The sequence below is a fragment of the Carica papaya genome, chromosome 2 (assembly GCF_054855325.1).
Source record: "Carica papaya isolate Zhongbai chromosome 2, ASM5485532v1, whole genome shotgun sequence".
NCBI lineage: Eukaryota > Viridiplantae > Streptophyta > Magnoliopsida > Brassicales > Caricaceae > Carica > Carica papaya.
This window is the reverse complement of record NC_142310.1, coordinates 20,228,899-20,250,299: the sequence shown is the minus strand read 5'-3', so window position 1 is coordinate 20,250,299 and position 21,401 is coordinate 20,228,899. Positions and strand designations below refer to the sequence as shown.

The 21,401-nt window shown below is 36.6% G+C and overlaps 1 protein-coding gene across 7 annotated transcripts; it reads right to left on the bottom strand.

Annotated features, from left to right (window-relative positions):
• Nucleotides 1–3,652: 3,652 nt before the first annotated feature.
• Nucleotides 3,653–17,203, bottom strand: LOC110816385 (FKBP-like peptidyl-prolyl cis-trans isomerase family protein). Of its 7 annotated transcripts, XM_022044547.2 has the most exons (11): nucleotides 17,044–17,203; nucleotides 16,852–16,921; nucleotides 16,435–16,569; nucleotides 5,845–5,930; nucleotides 5,686–5,736; nucleotides 5,374–5,454; nucleotides 5,243–5,287; nucleotides 4,738–4,793; nucleotides 4,189–4,264; nucleotides 3,964–4,106; nucleotides 3,653–3,844 (listed from the first exon to the last, which is right to left on the bottom strand). In XM_022044547.2, the coding sequence occupies exons 1-10, from the start codon at nucleotides 17,113–17,115 to the stop codon at nucleotides 4,011–4,013; spliced, it is 768 nt and encodes a 255-aa protein (XP_021900239.1). In that variant the 5' UTR covers nucleotides 17,116–17,203; the 3' UTR covers nucleotides 3,653–3,844; nucleotides 3,964–4,010. The 7 variants fall into 7 exon arrangements, 5 of the variants coding, with proteins under 5 accessions (XP_021900239.1, XP_088069690.1, XP_021900238.1 ...); XR_015817128.1 differs by lacking the exon at nucleotides 3,964–4,106 and having other exon boundaries at nucleotides 4,189–4,299; XM_088213564.1 differs by lacking the exon at nucleotides 3,964–4,106.
• Between the last annotated feature and the right edge of the window lie 4,198 nt (nucleotides 17,204–21,401).

Here is a 21,401-nt window from a genome sequence, read left to right as displayed (position 1 = left end):
CTAAAACACCACAAGAAAAAGAACAAATGAGAAAAGTTCTTTATTCAATTGTAGTTGGAAGCCTTATGTTTACTAAGATGTACATAAGGCCTGACATATGTCATACAGTTAGAATGGTTAGTAAATATCAATCTAACCTTGGTGAAGCACATTGAAAACTAGTGAAAACAATCTTACGTTATCTTAAAGGCACAACTGATTACTTAATGTATTACCAAGGGGTTGATTTACACTTGAAGGGTTATATAGATGCTGATTGGGTAAGAGATTTAGATGGGAGAAAATCTACCTCTGGATATGCTTTCTTACTAAATGATGGTGTCATATCATGGAGTAGTAAGAAACAATCATGTATAGCCTTTTCCATAATGGAAGCTGAGTTTGTAGCTTTTTCAGCTGCAATGCAAGCAACTATTTGGTTAAAAAGGTTTATGAACCATTGTGAGATGTGACAGCTAAATAGCAATAGCATATACCAAAGATCCCAATTTTCATGGAAAAACAAAATATATAAATATTAAATACAATTTTGTGAAGGATATGGTTGCACAAAAAGAAGTGAACATGAAGTACATATCTATTCACGATATGATAGTAGATCCATGTACAAAGCCTATACCAAGAGATACATATTATAGGCATGTTAAATTATTAGGTTTGCGTATGTGTTAAATATACTTACATTTTATATATTTTTTAATCATGTTCACTGGTTATGTTATCAATGAAAAACTTTATTTATTTTTCTTTCTTATTGCCTTATCTACATTTTTTGTAGAATATACATATACAAACATGTGTACATATGTTGTATATATTTATACATTTAGAGAAAACATGTTGGACATATATACGATTGGTCTTTTCACAAAGGAAATCACCTTTATTATTTGGTACGACAAATATAAGAAAAATTTAAGCTAATTACCTAGATAGTAGTTGAGAGCTAGCTTAAATATTAATAATTATCACCACTCATCAGGGTGAGGAATTAAGTCATAACAAAATTGTCATATTAGAGTTCTAAAAAATTAAAAAGATATATAAGTGAAATGGAATTAGATATTGAGTATATCTTACTACAATATGTATAGTATTTATAAGAAATAAAAGACATGTATTCCATGGGAAAGGAAAGAATACCGTAGCATGTGATTCATACCACATGTGCAACTAATTTGACCAACAGGTAATAAAAATAAGATCTCAACTTTAACATTATATGAGACTTTGAGATTTTAAGAGAATCTCATCTAGTACCCCCATGACTCTAATTAGTTTATTGAACGTTTTAGTTAAGGCTCATTATCTTAAAATATAACCAAAAGATCATTATTGATTAGGTCCAATAGGATATCTTTGAAAAAACGAATAAAATAAAAGGTGAAAGAATCAAGATAAGAGGAAGATCACAATTTAAAACATATACCATATCATTTATGTACATTCATTGGTCGACCAATTATGTTTATTTATGGAAAAATATAATTATGAATGTACTTGATTTATTAGTTAAATGAGATTATTAGAAATATAAATGTGATATGTGATCTAGGGTATATCATAGAATTACATATTCCAAGCTAACAGATATATAGCTAAAGTGCTCTCAAAGTATGCATGGTCACGCGATATATTTATGTATTAATCTTATAGAATTGAAGAAAGAGATGGTCCCATTACTTGTGAGTGGGAGATATTGATTAATCTGGAGGGTCACCCATGATGGGACTCGACTCAATTAGGATTACCCAGTTAGTTAAAATTCAAAATCAAAATTATAGTCAGTTACCACATCCAAGGAAAGTTACTCATTTAGTAATCTGTTAAAAGAAAAAGGAAATAAAAGAAAAAATAAAACGTACAAAGAAGAAACTCACCACTCTCTCTTTCTCTTTCTCAAAAAGTTCTACTTCCATGAAGAAGAAAATTAGATTTTTTGATTGATTTTTCTTCCAAAGTCTGGATTTCTACAAGAGGTAAATATGTCATGAATATTTACATGCAGTTCATTATGTATTAATGTGATTATATGTCTTGCTATGCACATTGATTTTGGGAAATTAGTTACAGAATGGATTTGTGGATTATGTGTTAATTTCATGAATTTCTAACAAATACTTATATATTAAGATATTAAGCTCATCTTTCACACATGTCTTCCCAACACAAATGTCTGTATATTAAGGTGTTAAGCTCACCTTTCACATGTATTTTCCGAAACATAGATGCTTGTATATCAATGTGTTAAGTTTACGTTTCAAGTATTTTTCTTAACATTCAACCCATAAGAGGAATACTCACTCCTCTTTTTTAGTAGTCATTAAAAGATAAAGTGAAATTTGTATATTTTCTATTATAACAAGTGAGTTTACAACTTAAAACTTACTTAGAACTCAATCAACGGTCAAGAGAAAAGGATGAAGATTTTGGCTTGATTTTTTCAAAAAGATTATTTAAAAACTTTAAAAGTTATGATGTGATAGCTCAAGGAAGTTTTTGGAAGATTTTCTCAAAGAAATGTTTTTTTAAAAAATAAATTTTCATATAACAGCACACTTGAGGATTCTTCACAACTAAAATATATATATTTATATTTTATTTCTTCAATCAATCTTTCAAAAGATGTAGATGAAGTAATGTTTAAGAAACCTGAGTAATTTTTGATAGAGCTTTTTGAAGAATGCTGCTCAAAAAGCAAATATGCAGGTAAAAGCACGTTAAAGAATTTGAAGACGAAAAGAAATTAGAGATATGAGATTTTCTTCAAAGAATCTCTTAGAATGATGTTGAAAGTCCTCTCTCTTTGCTCTAAATCATGTGGAAGAAGTGTACTTAAAGGATAAAAAGGAAACTAGCAATTAGAGATAAAGAAATTTGAAATTTTATCATTTAGTACAGTTCCAATGGTTATATTTCTCAAAACCTTCGTCTGATGTGATTTCACATGTGATCTTGCAAATTAGGTACTCTATACATAACAAAAAAAATATATATATTTTTTTGAAAACATTGTAATTTATGACTAGATTTATTATATCACATCTTCTGTAACATTAAAATTAACTTAAGTACACTTTTAATATTTAAGAATTAATTTTTCAATCAAATTTAAACTTTTAAAAATTAATAAAAAATATTTCTGAAAAACATTTTCGAAGAGGTTTTTATGAATGAAAAAGACTTGAATAAGAAAAAGTGCTAAGCCTTCAAATTGAAACACCTAATAACATGGAGGATAAACAATAAAATAATTACTTTTCAATCTTCAATATTCAATATTCAATTGATTTTCCTCTTTTATTTGTATTGTGGTTTTTAACGTTCTATTATACATTTTCTTGACTTGCACCATGCTAGTTAAATAAAAAATTCAATCAATAATCACGATTGCAAAATTAAGTTTTTGTCAATTATCAAAATTAATAATACAATCCAAAAATCCCCTCCTCTTTGATAGATGATAAAACTTAATTTTATTGTCCTTCAAAACTCAATCAAAAATATGTATTAAAAGCATAGATATTCATAATATCTTCACCTTACTATATGCTTCATTTTTTCCCAATTTGATTTATATTTCAAGAATAATGCATGCAATGATTTGTCTGTCTTACCATTTAATTTCAGCCACATGTATAACAAATACCAATCAACTTTAAATGTTCATACTTTAAATGCTTATTCTTCAAATCACGAATGTATACAATATTTATTCTCTTCGAACTAATTTTGTATGGTAATTTGTTTATGTTTCGGTATAATAATGATATAATCAATAGCAATCAACTTAGCATCCCACATTGATTATTAGTTCCTCGTGACATGCCTCCTCGCAATGTAACTGAAAATATAATGCATTGACCCACACAATGTGTATCAGTATAAGTACAGAGAGAACAAATATTGGCAAACCAGAGAACTTGTAAATCTTCTTCCAAATTTAAGGAGGCAATACAATACCATCCTCAATTCGCAGATGCTGGAAGCTAAGTCTATTGACCTAGGGATCAATTTGGAATTATCTTAAGAAGCTCAATATCAAACAGAAGAGTCTTATCTATCAGCCCTTGATTCTTCAAGACAAAATCTAATGCTCGTTGACCCTGCAACAAATGATAGCATGCCACTAATAGAAGCATCCCTAAACTAAACAACAATTATAATTTCAAACGATTTGAGCATTACCGAAAATGTTGTCGGTTTCGGACCACTCTTGTTATAGTCATTCTCAGGATATCCTAGTTCTGGGGGAACAATGATCCTGCATCACGTGAGCTGATTAGCATGGTCAAAGTTCTGCATTCATTGTGCATGTACAAAAGGTAGGCTGCATCAGAAGTTCTTCCACTAATTTATGAGCAGGGTTTGATAGACAGAGTGCATTATAGAATTCCACCTACGAAAAAGTCTGTTTATTAATGTTTGATCTATTCTTGGCATACTTTAATAGGAGTATGCATTAGAAGACAAACAGGAGTGGCCCGAAGAAATTACACACAAAGACGCACAATGCATGGCAATAACTACTAAAATAATACAAAATTGATAATTCATTCAATTATGAGTTCTCTGCATGCATCTTATCTGAGTTATATCATTTCATGCTTCCTTCAATGTTGAAGATCTAAATCTCTCCCAGTATTTCAGCCCAAAAGAAAAAAGAGAAGGAAAAAAAAAAAATCCCTCTCAGTGTAACGAATCCTATCTCTCGGGAGAAAAGCAGATTTAACCCACCTCCTGATGCCACCCAGAGCCATTCCTGAAACAGCTTCCTCAAAAGCTGGTATTACCTGAATACCAAAGAATAATACAGCAACAGTTACACCTTCAGGAACAAAATAGATCAAGTAAAGAAAGAAGCAAGTGAACCATTTAATAGGCTTGATATGACCAAAAAATTTATCAATTTCCCATTTGAATACTGTCCTTGCCAATTGGCCACAGCTTTGGGAAAAATCTCATTATGTCGAAAAGATCCAAAAGAATAAAACAAAAAGATATCTTGACATGGTTTCCATAGTGGTGAATGAATGCAGAACAAGATAATATCTAAATGAACAAAATTTGAAAAGAAAATAACTAGAATCTGATGGGACAGAAATGCTTCCTCCATTTCACTCATCTGTATTTTCATCTGTATTCTGAGATCTGAGAATGCTTCCTCCATTTTTTTTAATTGAAAAAAAAAAAGTAATCTGAGATATTCTTGATCGCCCAAAACAGGAAAATAATTGCTCACCTCCTGTGATCCCAGTCTAAATTTGAAGAAGTCCTTGTCATCCCCCTGCATATTAAGAATCCAAAAATCATTTTCTTTAAATCAAGCACCAAAAAATGACCAGCAATACAAAAATTACAGGTTTTTCACACCTCAAACGAACCACCTTTTGTTTTGTTTCGAGCTTCAAATATCCGGCCATAGTATCCTATGGTGTACCCATCCCAATCAACCTACAGTGCATTCAGAGTCCATATCTTGCATCAATAACTTCAAGGTGGAAATTAATAATATACATCAGATCTGTGAACATGTTTACCTAATTATCACTAAGAGACATAGTTTAATTCAAAAACTATTCTTATTTTCATTTTATAATTCATTCTGGAGTCCAAAAAAAGTCAGCTGATTTTTAAGATGTCTGACAGCCAGCGAAACCAGATTGCATAGAAATTTTCCCTTACCACTACTGTCTCTCCCATTGTCGGCCTGGGGCCAGTTCCTACACGCAAATCCTGCATTCCTTTTAAAGATAGAATTAACGGAAATAACTAAATTGGGAGTGCTTGTGGAGGTAATAAATTCATAAGTGGGTTTAGAAAACAAAGTTTCTGACAGGTGACCTTATACTGGAGACCTGATTCTGTTTCTATGTAGTCCGGATATCTCATTTTCGTTTTGCCATAATCCTTGCCCCTAAGTGCTGGCACTGTATGCCCAGAAAGAAGCCAATAAGCCCGCAAAATAAATAACAAATTGACCTCACAATAAAGGAAATTCAGTGACATGCAAATTTACTGACACTAAAAGTACCTTGATGAGCGAAGTAAACAATGACTGGCACATAATTTCAAGCAGCAACACTAAACTAGCTTTGGTTGGATTTGTTTACAGACCTCATCAGAGGTAACAAGATTAAAGAAGGCAGAGTTTAGAACGAGCAGAGATATAAGAAGATGATTCAAGAACTCATATTTTCAAAAATATTTCAAAGGGATGAAGTTCAGTATTCAATAAATGGACAAGCGTGTAATATCCGGCCTCGAAAAACGATCCGAAATAAATTTTTTATTCTTTAATTTTTAATTTAAAATAATTGATTAATTTATTTTATTTTTATTTAAGTAAAATTTTGAGGAAAAAAATGAATTACGGACGAGATTGAAAACAATTTTGAAAAAATTGAGTGAAAATTTGGATTATGATGATGTTTTTTTAAAAAAAATTGAAAACAGGTAGTTAAAATGCAAATAGAGAAAGTTTGGTCACATAAGATTGCAAAGTCAGCAGTCTCGACAAACCGGAGTGCGCTGCGTGGCAAGGCGCGCTAATGTCGGTGCCACACGGGAGGCCACGCCGGCGATCCGCATGCCCTGCGATCAGACAGCCCAGGATCAATTCCTCGCGTGTAGACGGTCTAAATCCATTTCTCCCTTAGGCGCGATCGGACGGTCGAGATTAATCACGATAAACGACCCAGATTCGTTTTCTTTTTAGACGCGATTGGACGGACGAGATCAATCGCGATGAACAATCCAGATCAATGCGAGATGGTTATAAATACTTTGTATTTTATAGGAATCTAAACCCTAACTGCTAGCCGCCAGCCCCCGCTAAAGAAGAAGAACCAGACGTTGGAGAAAGAGGTCGACTGCCAACCATCGCTGCACTGGAGCCACCACCGACTACCAAAAAAGGTAAAAATTCCCTCTACCCGCTTGGAATTCAATTCTGAGTACTCCTGTGGCCAAATCGGAGTAAGAGAAACGGCGGGTGAGCGGGAAATCGCAAGCCAAGCCCAGCATTATTTTCTGTGCAAGATAGCCGAAGAAAGAACCACAGCCGCGTAGGAGGATTGGCGGAGCCGCCACACCTGGAGGTCCCCCCGCCTGTAGGTTCAGTTTTTTTTGTGATTTCCCGACCAACCGAGGTCTCTAACGTATTTTTCTGCAGGGATACGGCCAAAACCAGTAAAAATCGGCTAAAACCGACCAAAACCGGCCAGGCTGAGGCGAACCATCGCCGTGGACGACTGAGCCAGTGCCGGAGAACAGTCGCACCGCCGTGCCGAAATCCCAAAATTGGCCGGAATGAGTTTTGGATACCGATTTTAGATTTTTGGGATATTTTTAAGTATATGACAAGTGTTTTAAATTCCATAGGAAAAATTCAGAGATCCCGTTACTCGTTAGGAGGCGTAATAGATAACTCGATATCTCGAAACACCGATCCGAGTAAGGATCTCTCACCCTATTCTCCGTTATAGTAAATTGAGGCTTAAAGTTGTATAATTTTATATTTTTGTGAAAAATTAAAAAACCATAAAAATAATTACAAATTACTAGTTTAGTCGGAATCGGTTATTTCACAATTGTCTTTATTCTTGTCTATTTTCCTGTATTGTCCTACTTACTTGATTTTTGTATAACACATATTCTTAATTTTATATTTCAATAATTTTATTAACTTATCTGATTATTTTGTTTATATACCGTCAGCATGAATGTAGTTTAATTGATCTGTGAATGTGATATGAGATATTGGTATGAGTTCATTGGTTGTTTGCTATAAGAATCTTTATGTGAAAAACTTACTGGGTGCCCAAGGAAAGGGCAAACGGGCCCGATATATAGAGAACCCTACCGTGAACACTATCTCAGTCAGACGAGGCTAAGAAATCTCTTACAATAAAAGTTTAGGAGATATGATTCACCCTCATACCGGACGGGATATCGAGACGATGGAATGTTTGGCACCCATTGCCGAACGGAATATGAGGATGACTGGTTAATTTTTAAAATTGAATATTGAGTTCACAAGTAGGGGAGACACCCCTATAGGCCCTAGAGGTACTAGTAAGCAGGTAAAAAAGGAAAGTTATTATTTCTCGTTCTCTTATGTGTGAAAGTGAAAAGTGATATGAATATTTGTCTTCATAGGTTGTTTTTGAAAAATTCGTTACGGTAAACACGGAAAAAACGATTTTCTTTATATTAAATGAATTTACTCAAATTAAGTGCTTCATTAATGGTTTTATGATTTTTACCAATCTTTAGTTTTCCGTATTTATAATTAGTGTGATATTTTTATTGGACTAGTATACCTCACCCTTTCATTAACTGTTTCAGACCAAGATGACGAAAATCCAGATCCCGATCAGTAAGAAAGTTGTGAGTAGTTCACTATTCAGACTCCTTTCAAGTGCTAGTGAAAGTTGTTTTAGGATGTTTAATTATTCGTTTTTTGTTTTATTTCTTTAATTTTCGTTTATCTTTTAGAATGGACATTCCCGTAGTTCTATTGAGCAGTTAAAATTATTGTATAAAGAATGTAAACCTTAATTCTATTAATTGCTTTCACATTAAATTTATGAATTTATTTTCTTTTAAATTCCGGATTTATACAGTTAGTATCAAAGCCGCGTTTCTCGAAACCATTCATTGCACAAAGAGTTAAAAACACCAAATACAAACTATCACTCAACCTTTTCTTATGAAATGCAGGTACAAGAAAATGAAGAGAGGAAGATCCCCACTAAATCGAGCAGCCCGGGATGGCTCACTTCGAGAGAATGTTGACCGGCTCTTTGAGATGCCGAAGAGACTCATCTCTGCTCAGCAGACTCAGGAAGAAAGGAAGGAGATGTCTGACCCTCCCCCGTTGCCACAATTTAAGCCACCCTTGTAGTGAGAAGATCGGGAGCCACCCTGATACAATCTTGCTCCTCCACTGTACCATCCGACACCACTGCATACAATCCGATGCCTCCACTGCATCATCAAATACAACAACAGTACAACCCGGTGCCTCCACCGTATCATCCGGCACCACCACAAGGCCACCCGGTCCTTCCCCAACACAATATAGTTCCTTTTCTACGGGACTCAGTTGCACCCATGATGGACTCAGACTACATTGAAAGGTACAAAAGACTAAATTCATCTATCTTTATAAGTGCATCCTCTTTTAAAGAGGCCGAATATTGGTTGGCTGAGACAAAGAAGGTCTTCACGACTCTTGAGGTGGTTCCTCGAACATAAGGTTATACCTGCCATCTACATGTTTGTAGGAGAGGCAGACCACTGGTGGCAGCTCAAGCAGTCCACTCTGCCCGGTCCAGTCACTTGGGAGTAGTTCCTGATGGCCTTCAATGCATAGTACCTCCCAGAGCACCTCCGACATTTGAAGGAGATAGAGTTTGCACACCTAGTACAGGGTGAGATGACTGTGTCGAAGTATACCCGAAAGTTCCTAGAGTTGGGTGCCGATTTTTCTCTTAGAACATGATAGATGAGGACATGAAGGCAATAAAGTTTGAATGGGGTATCCGCCCTGAGATCAGACAGCAGTTGTACGTATTTGAGCTTAGTACCTACTCAGCCATTATAGCTAAGGCACAGCTAGTATAGAGGAACCTTCGCATCTTTTCTCCAGTATTGGAGAATCCCATACCTCTGGTTTCACACCACAGACCAACACCCACTGCATCAGTTCAGTAGAACAAGAGCCCTAGGCCAGTGACTCTGTCTCCTCCTCAGGCTCTGGTAATAGGATGCGATAGGACTTGCCAGCACTTTGGTAAGGATCATGGGGACCGACTCTGCTGTCGTCTCAATAATACTTATCGCATATGTGGAAGTACCCAATATTACGCGAGAGAGTGCCCGCGAAATCAGAAGCAGGCCAGACCTACTATTCAAGGTAAAGTTTACAACCTAACTCAGCAGGATGTTGAAGCCAACTCGGACGTGATACAGGGTACATACACTATCTGTAATCATCTTGCACATGTTTTGATTAATACTGGTGCTTCACATTTGTTTGTCTCACACAAAACTTAAATGTATTACCGGAAAAACTTGATTTTATATTATTTGTATCTACTTGTGGAAGTAGAACACTATTAGGGAAGATTATATACAAAACTTGTGTTATAGACATAGTATATAAGAAATTGAGTGTGGACCTAATAGAGATTGACATGAGGGGATTTTGATATAATCTTGGGAATGAACTGGTTAGTGGCGTACCACGCCACCGTAGATTGTTTTCACGAAAAACTTATATTCAACCCTCTTAACGGAAAGCCATTTACAAGTTAATGAAAGTTTTAATATTATTTCCCCATGGTAATTTCCTCATTATATAGTGCTTTAACTCTATTGTCTTCTTTACATTAGACAAACCTAACAAAGAAGTTTGCATTTAAGAAATCCCGATAGTCCGAGACTTCCCGAATGTATTTCCTGATGAACTACCTGGACTGCCAGCTGACAAGAAAGTTGAGTTCACCATAGATCTTGAACCTAGCACCCAGCCTATCTCTGTTGCCCCTTACCGCATGAACCATGTTGAGACAGAAGAATTGAGGAAACAGATCAATGAATTGTAAGATAGTGGGTTCATCCGTCATAGCAGCGTATTTCCTTGGGGTGCTGAAGTCACATTTGCAAGAAAAAGGGATGGGACCTTATGATTGTGTATTGACTACAGGGGATTGAACCGAGTTACGATCAAGAACAAGTACCATCTCCCCAGAATTAATGACTTTTTTGACTAGTTGTAGGATGCTCAGTTCTTCTCCAAAATAGATTTGCGTTCGGGTTACCACCAGATAAGGATCAGGGTTGAGGACATTCTCTTCAGAATTAGGTACGGGCATCATGAGTTTCTAGTCATGCTCTTTGAACTAACCAACGCAACAGCCATTTTTATGGACTTGATGAATAAGGTTTTCAAATAATTATTAAATCAGTTCGTCATTGTGTTTATTGATGATATTCTGTTCTATTCAAAAAACAAAGAGGAACACACTCACCACCTGACTCAGGTTTTACAGGTTCTCAGGGAGAAGATACATATGCAAAATTAAGCAAGTGTGGGTTCTGTTTTAAGCAGACTACCTTTTTAGAACACATCATATTAAGGGATGGAGTATCAGTAAACGCTGAAAAAATTGATGCAGTGGTTGGATGGGAGAAATTAATCTCAGTTAAGGAGATTCATAATTTTCTGGGAATGGCAGGTTATTACCGCAGATTTGTAAAAGGATTTTCCAGTCTTACCGCTCCTTTAACCTGACTCATAAAGAAGAACGTTAAGTTTGAATGGAACGTGAACTGTGAAAGAAGTTTTACAGAACTCAAGAAGCGGTTAACTACTGCACCTGTGTTGGCTTTACCGAATGGGACAGGTGGATATACAGTGTACAGTGATGCCTCCTACCTGGGGTTGGGTTTGTTCTGATGCAGCATGGTAAGGTCATAACTTATGGATCCAAGCAGTTGAAGAATCATGAGAAAAATTACCCCACCCACAACTTGGAACTTGCCGCCATTATTTACGTCTTAAAGGCCTGCCACTACTACCTGTATAGGGAGACTTTTGAGATTTTTACTGAGCATAAGAGTTTGAAGCACATATTCACTCAGAAAGACCTGAACATGCGTAGGAGGCGTTAGATAGAGCTCCTCAAGGATTATGATCGTAATATCTTGTATCACCCAAGTAAGGGCAATGTAGTAGCTGACGCGCTCAACAAAAAAAGTGCAGGTATGTTAGCTCACATAATAATTTATGAATGCAGAGTAATAGGGCCGCACAACAGATACGACTTCAGTACTTAAAGAGAGTTGCATGCTTGACCTACCTAACTGTCCAACCCGAATTGATCCAGAGAATAAGAGAAGTCCAATTAACCGATTCCACCACAGTTACCCTCAAGAAAGATGTAGAACAGGGAGTACATCCAGAAGTTCGAGTCTCTGCTGATGGATTGCTCAGGTTTCAGGACAAATTGTATATTCTAGATGATAGTGAACTAAAAATTGACATCATAACAGAGGCTCACAACTCTAAGTTCGCCATACATCTCGAAAGTACTAAAATGTGTTAAAATATGTAAACCCGATTTTGGTAGAGTGGAATGAAAAGAGAGGTAGCCGACTTTGTTTCCAAGTGTCTAGTATGCCAACAAGTTAAGGCATAACATCAACGTCCAAACGAGTTACGTCAGCCATTACCGATTCCGGAGTAGAAATAGAAACATATCACAATAGATTTCATAACAGGGTTGCTTAAACCACGCTCAGGATATGATGTCATTTGGGTAATTGTCGATCGACTCACCAAGTTTTCTCACTTCTTGGCTATCAAGATGACCGACCCCTTTGACAATATAGCAAGAATGTATATCCGAGAGATAGTCATATTACATGGAGTTCCAGTGTCAGTGGTATCCGACAGAGATCTCAAGTTCACTTCTCGATTTTAATCTAGTTTTCAACAAATCATGAAAACGAAACTATCCCTTAGTACCGCATTCCACCCTCAAACCGATGGACAATCAGAGATGAAGATTCGTACACTGGAGGATATGCTCCGATCTTGCGTTCTACACTTCAGGGACCATTGAAATGATCACCTACCTCTGATAGAGTTCGCCTACAATAATAGCTACCAGGCAAGTATCGGCATGGCTCCTTATGATGCATTGTATGGCTACCCATGCAGATCGCCAATCTGTTGGAAAGAGGTAGGTGATAGAAAATTATTTGGCTCATATATTGTGAATGAGACTATAGCCAAGATAGTTAAGATCAGAAATAATATCTAAACAGCTCAGAGCAGGCAGAAAAGCTATGCAAACTCCCGGATGAGGGATTTAGAATTTGAGAAAGGTGACTGAGTGTTTCTTAAAATCACTCTTTCAAAGGGATCAGTAAGTTTGGCAAGAGAAAAAAATCAAATTCCTAGTTCATTTGACCATTTAAGATCTTAGACCAGATTTGTACGACTGCCTGTAGACTAACACTACCTTCAGAGCTATCTAGGGTTCATAATGTATTTCACGTATCTATGCTACGCAAGTACAACCCAGACCCCTCACACATTCTATCCCACAAGTCTTTTTTACTTCAGGAGGACCTATTCTATGAGTAGGTATCGATAAGCATTGTAGACCAGAAGAGTAAAGTATTCTACAACCAAGAAATTCCATTTATTAAGGTTTTATGGCAGAACAATATGCAGGAAAAAGCCACTTGGGAACTGAAATCAAGGTTTAGGGCCGAGTACCCCCAGCTGTTCAACTGAGTGAGAGAATGACCAATTTGACAGACCAAATTTTCTTAAGTGGGGGAGAGTTTTACAATATCAAGACCTAAAAAACGACCCGATATAAATTTTTTATTCTTTAATTATTAATTTAAAATAATTGATTAATTTATTTTATTTTTATTTAAGTAAAATTTTGAGAAAAAATGAATTAGAGACGAGATTGAAAACAATTTTGAGAAAAAATTGTGAAAATTTGAATTCTGAATATGTTTTTAAAAGAAAAATTGGAAACAAGAGGTCAAAGTGCAAATAAAGAAAGTTCGGCCACGTAGGACTGCCTAGTCAGCAGTCTCGACAAACCGGAGCATACCGCGTGACAAGGCGTGCTGATGTCGGTGCCACGCGGGAGGCCATACTAGCAATCCGCGTACCTTGCGATCGGATGGTCGAGGATCGATCCTGCGCGCATGGATGGCCTGGATTTGTTTCTCCCTTAGACGCAATCGGACGGTCGAGATTAATCACGATGAACGACCAAGATTTGTTTTCTCCTTAGGCGCGATCGAACGAACAAGATCACTCATGATGGACGGTACAGATCAACGCGGAATCGTTATAAATACTTCGCATCACACAGGAACCTAAATCCTAGCCGCCAACCTCCGCCGGAAAAGAAGAATCAAACACCGGAGAAGGAGGCTGACTGCCAACCGCTGTCGTACCGGAGCCACCGCCAACCGTCAAAAAAGGTAAAAATTTCCTACCCACTCAGAATTCGATTCTGAGTACTCTCGTAGCCAAATTGGAGCAAGAGGAACGACGGGTGAGCCGAAAATCGCAGGTAAAGTCTGGCAGAGCCACGGCGGCTAAAACTCCAAAATCCCTCCGATGAGTCCCTTTTCGATTCTTGTTTCACGTGATTTTTCGATTATTGTGTTCACCGTCCTTTTCTTTGCAAGATACCTGAAGAAAGAATCTCAGTCGCGAAGGAGGACCGGCGGAGCCGCCGCACCTGAAAGTCTCTCCGCTGGTAGGTTCGATTTTTTTGTGATTTTCCGGCCAACTAAGGCCCCTAACGTGTTTTTCTGCACGGATACAGCCAAAACCAGTCAAAATCAACCAAAACCGGCCAAAATCGACCAGACCGAAGCGAATCGCCGCCGTGGGCGGCGAAGCCAACGCTGGAGCACAGCGTTGCCGCCGTGCTGGAATTCCAAAATTGACCGGAATGAGTTTTGGACACCGATTTTGGATTTTTGAAATATTTTTAAGTATGTGACGATTATTTTGAATTACACAGGAAAAATGCAGAGAACCCGGTACCCGTTAGGAGGCGTATTAGATAGCTCAACATCTCAAAACACCGATCCGGGTGAGGATCCCTCACCCTATTCTCCGTTACGGTAAATTGAAGCTTAAAGTTGTATAATTTTGTGTTTTTGTGAAAAATTAGAAAATCCTAAAAATAATTACAGGTTACTAATGGAGCCGAAATCGATTAGTTCACAATTATCTTGATTCCTATCTATTTTTCTGTACTGTCCTACTTACTTGATTTTCGTATAGCACATGTTCTTAATTTTATAGTTCAATAGTCTTATCAACTTATCTAGTTATTTTGTTTATATACCGTAAGCATGAATATAGTTTAACTGATCCGTTAGGAGGCGTATTAGATAGCTCAACATCTCGAAACACCGATCGGGGTAAGGATCCCTTACCCTATTCTCCGTTACAGTAAATTAAACCTTAAAGTTGTATAATTTTGTGTTTTTGTGAAAAATTAGAAAACCATAAAAATAATTACAAGTTACTAATGGAGCCGAAATCGATTAGTTCACAATTGTCTTGATTCCTGTCTATTTTTCTGTACTGTCCTACTTACTTGATTTTCGTATAGCATATGTTCTTAATTTTATAGTTCAATAGTCTTATCAATTTATCTGGTTATTTTGTTTATATACCGTAAGCATTAATGTAATTTAGTTGATCTGTGAATATTATATGAGATATTAATATGAGTTCATTGGTTGTTTGCTATAAGAATCTTTATGTGAAAAACTTATTGGATACCCAGAGAAATGGCGAACAGGTCCGGTACATGGGGAAGCCTACCATGAACGCTATCTCAGTCGGACGGGATTAAGAAATCCCTTACCGAAAAAATTTAGGAGATATGATTCACCCTCATACCGGACGGGTATCGAGGCGATGAAATGTTTGGTGCCCATTACCAGATGGAGAATGGAGACGGCTAGCTAATTGTTAAAATTAGATATTGGGTTCACGAGTAGGGGAGACAACCCCTATAGACCCCCAGAGGTACCAGTAAGTAGGTAAGAAAAAAAAGTTATTATTTCTCGTTCTCTTATGTGTGAAAGTGAAAAGTGATATGCATATGGATTTTCATATATTATTTTTGGAAAATTCATTACGGTAAATACGGAATAAATGGTTTTCTTTATATTAAATGAATTTACTTAAATTAAGTGCTACATTAGTGGTTTTATGATTTTTACCAATTTTCAGTTTTTCGTATTTATAATTAGTGTGATATTTTTACTACATTAGTATAATTCACCCTTTCATTAACTATTTTAGATAAAGAGAACCAAAATCCTTATCCCGATCAATAAGAGGATTGTGAGTATTTCACTATCCATACTTCCTTCAAGTGCTAATGAAGGCTATTTTAAAATGTTTAGTTATTCACTTTTCGTTTTATTTTTTTAATTTTCGTTTGTCTTTTAGAAAGAATATTCTCGTAATTCTATTGGGCATTCAAAATTATTGTGTAAAGATGTAAACTCTAACTCTATTAATCGCTTCCGCATTAAATTTATGAATTTATTTCTTTTTAAGTTCCGGATCTCTACAAAGGGACCCACGTATTGGCATTAGACACTCGAGTATCCAGGTAACAAAGTATTCTACAATATAATCAGAGTAACAAGGCAGCTAACCAACATTCATTATTCTCATAGAGATTTTACAAAAGTCCAGCAGCACCTAGTTTGTCCCCTGTTGAACTCAACATATTCTATTTCAGCAGCTCTTACAGAAACCAATAGTAGGAAAAGAGTTCCCATCAGAGCCACATAAACACAAAAGATGAGTGGATAAAATGCTAGGAGTAAGGAATTATAGGAAATTACTGTCAGCAAATTCAGATGCTACGGCCTCCATATCGCTCGAAGGATTCCACATGGCTCCAGCTAACACCCCAATTGTTGATATCAAAACTTTTCTTCGCACAAAATCATGTCTATAAGCAATTGGATTACTTTCACCTAGGAAGCATAGAGGCGACTTTTCAAACAAAGATAACCAAAAATAATATTTCTTACATCAGACAACATCAGAATGATAGAGCAAAGGGAAATTAGAGAGAGCGAGAGAGAGAGAGAGAGAGAGAGAGAGATTCTGAATAATGCTATAGTTATACATAATTGAAAGAATGGCATCCATGCGAACCATGCCATCATTAAAAGAATTTCACGATTTGGAATCAAAGGTCACAATTTTTTCTTTCACATAAAACAAAAAAAAACCAGTAAGGAATAGTTACTTACCGCAAGAACTTGAATAAAAAACTCCATAGTATCGCTGAAAAGATTGAGCCACTACTGGTCGGCGCCACTTCTGAAACATCACGAGACAAATGGGAGAAACTTTAACGGACACTTTCATCATTCAGATTAAACAAAACGAAAGGAAAAAAGAAAAAACGAAAAAACAAGATTCCAGAATAGACGATGGTGTACTGCAGGTGAAGCTCTTGAAGCAGATAACGTCAGGGACTGCGGAAGATAGCCAATGGCCGATATTGACGCCATTGATAATGTCAGAGGTCGGGGGAAAAATGTAGAAACGTTTCGCGGGAAGATAAAGGCCTCAGATTTTGTGGAGCCTTCTACGCTCTCCGTGGGCCTGGTTTTAATTAAAATTTCAGTTCGGTTTATTTTGTTATCTTTTTGGACTTTATTTTTTGGGTTTACACATTATTATGCACCATGTTTATAATTGTGACTATAGTAATTATATATAAAAATTAAATATTTTCTCATAAATCTTGGAAATAAAACTTTTACTAAAACACCTATATATACACATATTACATTAATAATTTTTATTTTATCTTTTCTAATACTTCACTATTTTTTGGCTCTTTCTTTTTGCATAAAATGAAATAAACATAGATAAAAGATAGAATTAAATTAAAGACATTTTATCATCTGTTTTCCTTTACATTTTAATTACTTAAACTCCAAAAAAAATTCAAATGTGAGATATATACCATAAAAATAGATTACTAAAGAACTAAGGTCTTCAAATTTAATAAACATTATCAAAAATCATATGCTTTTAGATAGACGCATGATAACATTTTTTTGTTTATTATACAAATAAAAAATGTGCAAATGATCTTTGAATTATATTATTTTCATTATACTTAATTGAAAGAAAATATATCTTTTATACTACTTGTTGTGTAAGTTATATTTTTTTCATAATAGAACCACAGTGCTACACAATATGTGTGGCATGCTCTACTTTTTTTATTCGTATATATACATGTTAAGTTTCTATTCTGTATATATAAATATAACAGATATGGCAGTTGCATGGTCACAACCCTCATTAGGGTTTATTTAATTATTTAGATACATATGGTATAGTTTTATAATTAACTATAATACCTTTTATCGATAACTTTAACTTTTGACAGTTAATCGTTGGTTTTAAATGTTGACTGATGATTTTGATCACGTTTTCTAAAAAAAAAAAAATTATTACTGTAACACCCTAAATTAGTTTTTTGTAATTTAGGATTTTATTATAAATATAATAAAATAATTTTTCAATTTTCTTTATTTATCTAGAGTAAAAACTAAAATAAAATTGATGAAAGATTAAATTGAAAATAATTTTGAGAAAAATGGGTGAAAATTTAGATTCTGATGATATTTTTAAAAGAAAAATCAGAAACCAGATGTCAAAATGCGATTTAGAGAAATTTCGCCACATCAAACGCCCGGTCAACAAGCCCGATGAATCAGGACGCACAGCGTGGCAGCGGACGCTGACGCGGTACCACGCGGGAGGCCAGACGGGCGATCTGCGTGCCCGCGATCGAACGATCCAGATCCGTTCCTGCGTGCACGAACGGCCCAGATGTGTATCCCCCTCCCAAATGCAATCGGACGGTCATATTTGAATAGGATTGGATAGTTTAGATTAGATCACGATGGACGGTCCAGATTAGATCGCGATGAACGATCTAGATTCACTCTTTATTTAATTGCGATGGGACGGTTCAGATCAAATAAGATAGATGGCCTAGATCAAAAGCTGATGGATATAAATAACCCTCATCCGCACAAAACCCTAACCCTAGCCGCCAGACCCCCTCGTCGGAGAAGAAGACCCAGTTGCCAGGAAGGAGACCGCTGCCACCCACCGCCGCACCGGAGACCTTTTCGACTACCAAAAAAGGTTAAAAAAAATTTTTTTACTCAGAATTCAATTCTAAATACATCCACGGCCAAATCGGAGCAAAAGAATTGTCCAATTGGCCGAAAAATATAGGCGAAGCCTAGCGCTGCCGCCGCGGGGAATTTCACAAAACGCTTCCGATGAAACCCTTCCTGATTCCCATTATGTGTAATTTTTCTACCCTTATGATTACTGTGTCCTTCTCTACAGGTTGACTGGAGCAAAACACCCAACCGCAATATGAGGCGGAGGAGCTGCCGCACTGGAGAGTCCCATCGCTAGTGAGTTTCTATTTTTTTGTGTATTTTCGGTCAACCAATGCCCTTTAACGTATTTTCTCACAAGAATCGATGCAGAATCGGCCAAAAATAGCTGACCTGAGACGAACCGCCACCGCGAGCGGCGGCACCGTCGCTGGAGCACAGCGAAGTTGCCGTGCCGGAACTTCGAAATTGGCCAAGTGGCCCCTGGGACTGATTTTGGGTTTGTTTGGAGCATTTGTAGGTACTATTAGCACGCTTTAATTCCTGAAGAAAAATTTAAAAAATCCAGGAATCGCCCGTAGACACAGCCAAACAAGTTAGCTCCGGGCATCAAATTGAGTAAGGATCCCTATAACACCTATCTAAAATTTCTTTTTTTATATTTTATTAATAAATATAATTTTTTTAATTATTTTATTTATTTTATTATATCTTGTTTTATTTTAATTTAATAGAAAAATTGAGTAAATTGATAAAGGATTGAATTGAAAAAAATTTAGAAAAAAATGGTAAAAATTTGGGTTCTAGGGATATTTTTGAAAGAAAAATAAAAAATCGGAGGTTAAAACGCAATTTAAAAAAATTACACTACGTCAGACGCCCGGTCAACAACCCCGACCAACCAGGATACGCCAAGTGGCAAAGGCGCTGATGCGGGAGGCCACGCGGGGCTCTACGTGGGCGATCCACGTGCACGCGATCGAACGGTTGAGGTCCGTTCCTGCGCGCACGGACGGCCCATATTTGATTGCGATGAACGGCCTAGATTCACTCCTTATTTAATCACGATCGAACGGTACAGATCAAAAGCGATGGACGGCCCAGATCAAAAGCTAATGGGTATAAATAACCCCATCAGCACCCAAACCTTAACCCTAACCGCCAAAACCCCTCGCTAGAGAAGACAACCTAGCCGCTGGGCTTACAGCCGCCACCCGCCGCCGCACCGGAACCCTTTCTGACCGCCAAAAAAGGTAAAAATTTCTTCTTTTGCATGAAATTTAATTTTAAACCCACCCATGGCCAAATCAGAGTGAAAGAACTGGCCAATTGGCGGAAAAATATTGCCGAAACCAGGCGGTGTCGCTGCAGGGAATTTCACAAACCGCATCCGATGAAACCCTTCTCAATTCTCGTTTTGTGTAATTTTTCTACCATTGTGATCACTGTTTTCATCTCTACAGGTTGACCAAAGCGAAATACACAACTGCAACGTGAGCCGGAGTAGCCGTCACACTAGAGAGCCCCGCCGCTGGTGAGTTTTAGTTTTTTCTATTCTTTCGGCCCACTGAGGCCCTTTATCGTGTGTGGTCACAGGAATCGATGTAAAATCGATTGAATTTGGCCCAAAACAGTCGACCCGAGGCAGATCGCCGCCATGTCGGATTTCTGAAATTGGCCGAATAGGCCCTAAGACTGATTTTTGGGTTTATTTGGGACATGTGTAGGTACCATAAGTGTGTTTCAGTTCCCGGAGAAAAATTCAGGGAACCTAGGGACCACCCGTAGGCATAGTAAACCATTTAGCTTTTCGGTGTCAAATCAAGTAAGGATCCCTCACCCTATTTTCTATCATAGATTTGGAATTTGAATAAATAATAATACATGTATTTTGTACAAATTAAATAGATGTGCATAATTAATTACGGATTGCTAATGGAGCCCATACCGGACATGGTTCTCTGTTGATTTCTGTTGATTTATTTTACAGTCTAAAAAAATGATGGTATCTGATTTATCTATTTTATGCTTTAAATGCATGTATTACTGTCTTACTTGACCACTGTTTGATTTTGGAATTTAAGACATGATTGTATTACCGGATGCATATTTATTTGTTTATGTAATTATATTTGGTTTGATAATGGAGACTAAAGGAAAATAGAAAAGAGGTGTGATCAAATAAACAGATAGAATGACAGCCTTACTAGATATCCTAGGAGATGGTGAACGGACCGGGTACATAGAGAACCCTACCGTGAACGTTGTCTCATACCGGACGGGGTATAGAGACTTGGTAATTTGGCGCTTATACCGGACGGGGTATGGGGATGGCCCGCTTCACCCTCATACCAGACGGGATATTGAGATTTAATGTCTTTGGTGCTCATACCGAACGGGGTATAGGGACGACCCTGTAATTGATATTGTTAAGGGAAAGGGTTCACGTGTAGCAGGGACACCCCTATGAACCCCCATGGATACTAGTAGGTTGGTGAAACGAGAAACTGTTATGATTTAGTTTATTATTAATAAATATGAATTTATAATATGTTCTATATTGCTGATTGTTCATGAAGTTATGATTTGTATGGTATTATTGTCTTTGTATGTTGTTTTCATAAATTCCACAATAGTAAGTG

Bases quoted from the DNA above. Each gene is read 5' to 3' on its own strand.
- LOC110816385 (XM_022044547.2), bottom strand. From the start codon at position 17,115: ATGGCGTCAATATCGGCCATTGGCTATCTTCCGCAGTCCCTGACGTTA. The intron at 5,737-5,844 runs GTCACCTGTCAG...AAAGGAATGCAG, and splicing joins AATCAGGTCTCCAGTATAAG to GATTTGCGTGTAGGAACTGG. The intron at 4,107-4,188 runs GTAATGCTCAAA...CATTTGTTGCAG, and splicing joins CGAAACCGACAACATTTTCG to GGTCAACGAGCATTAGATTT.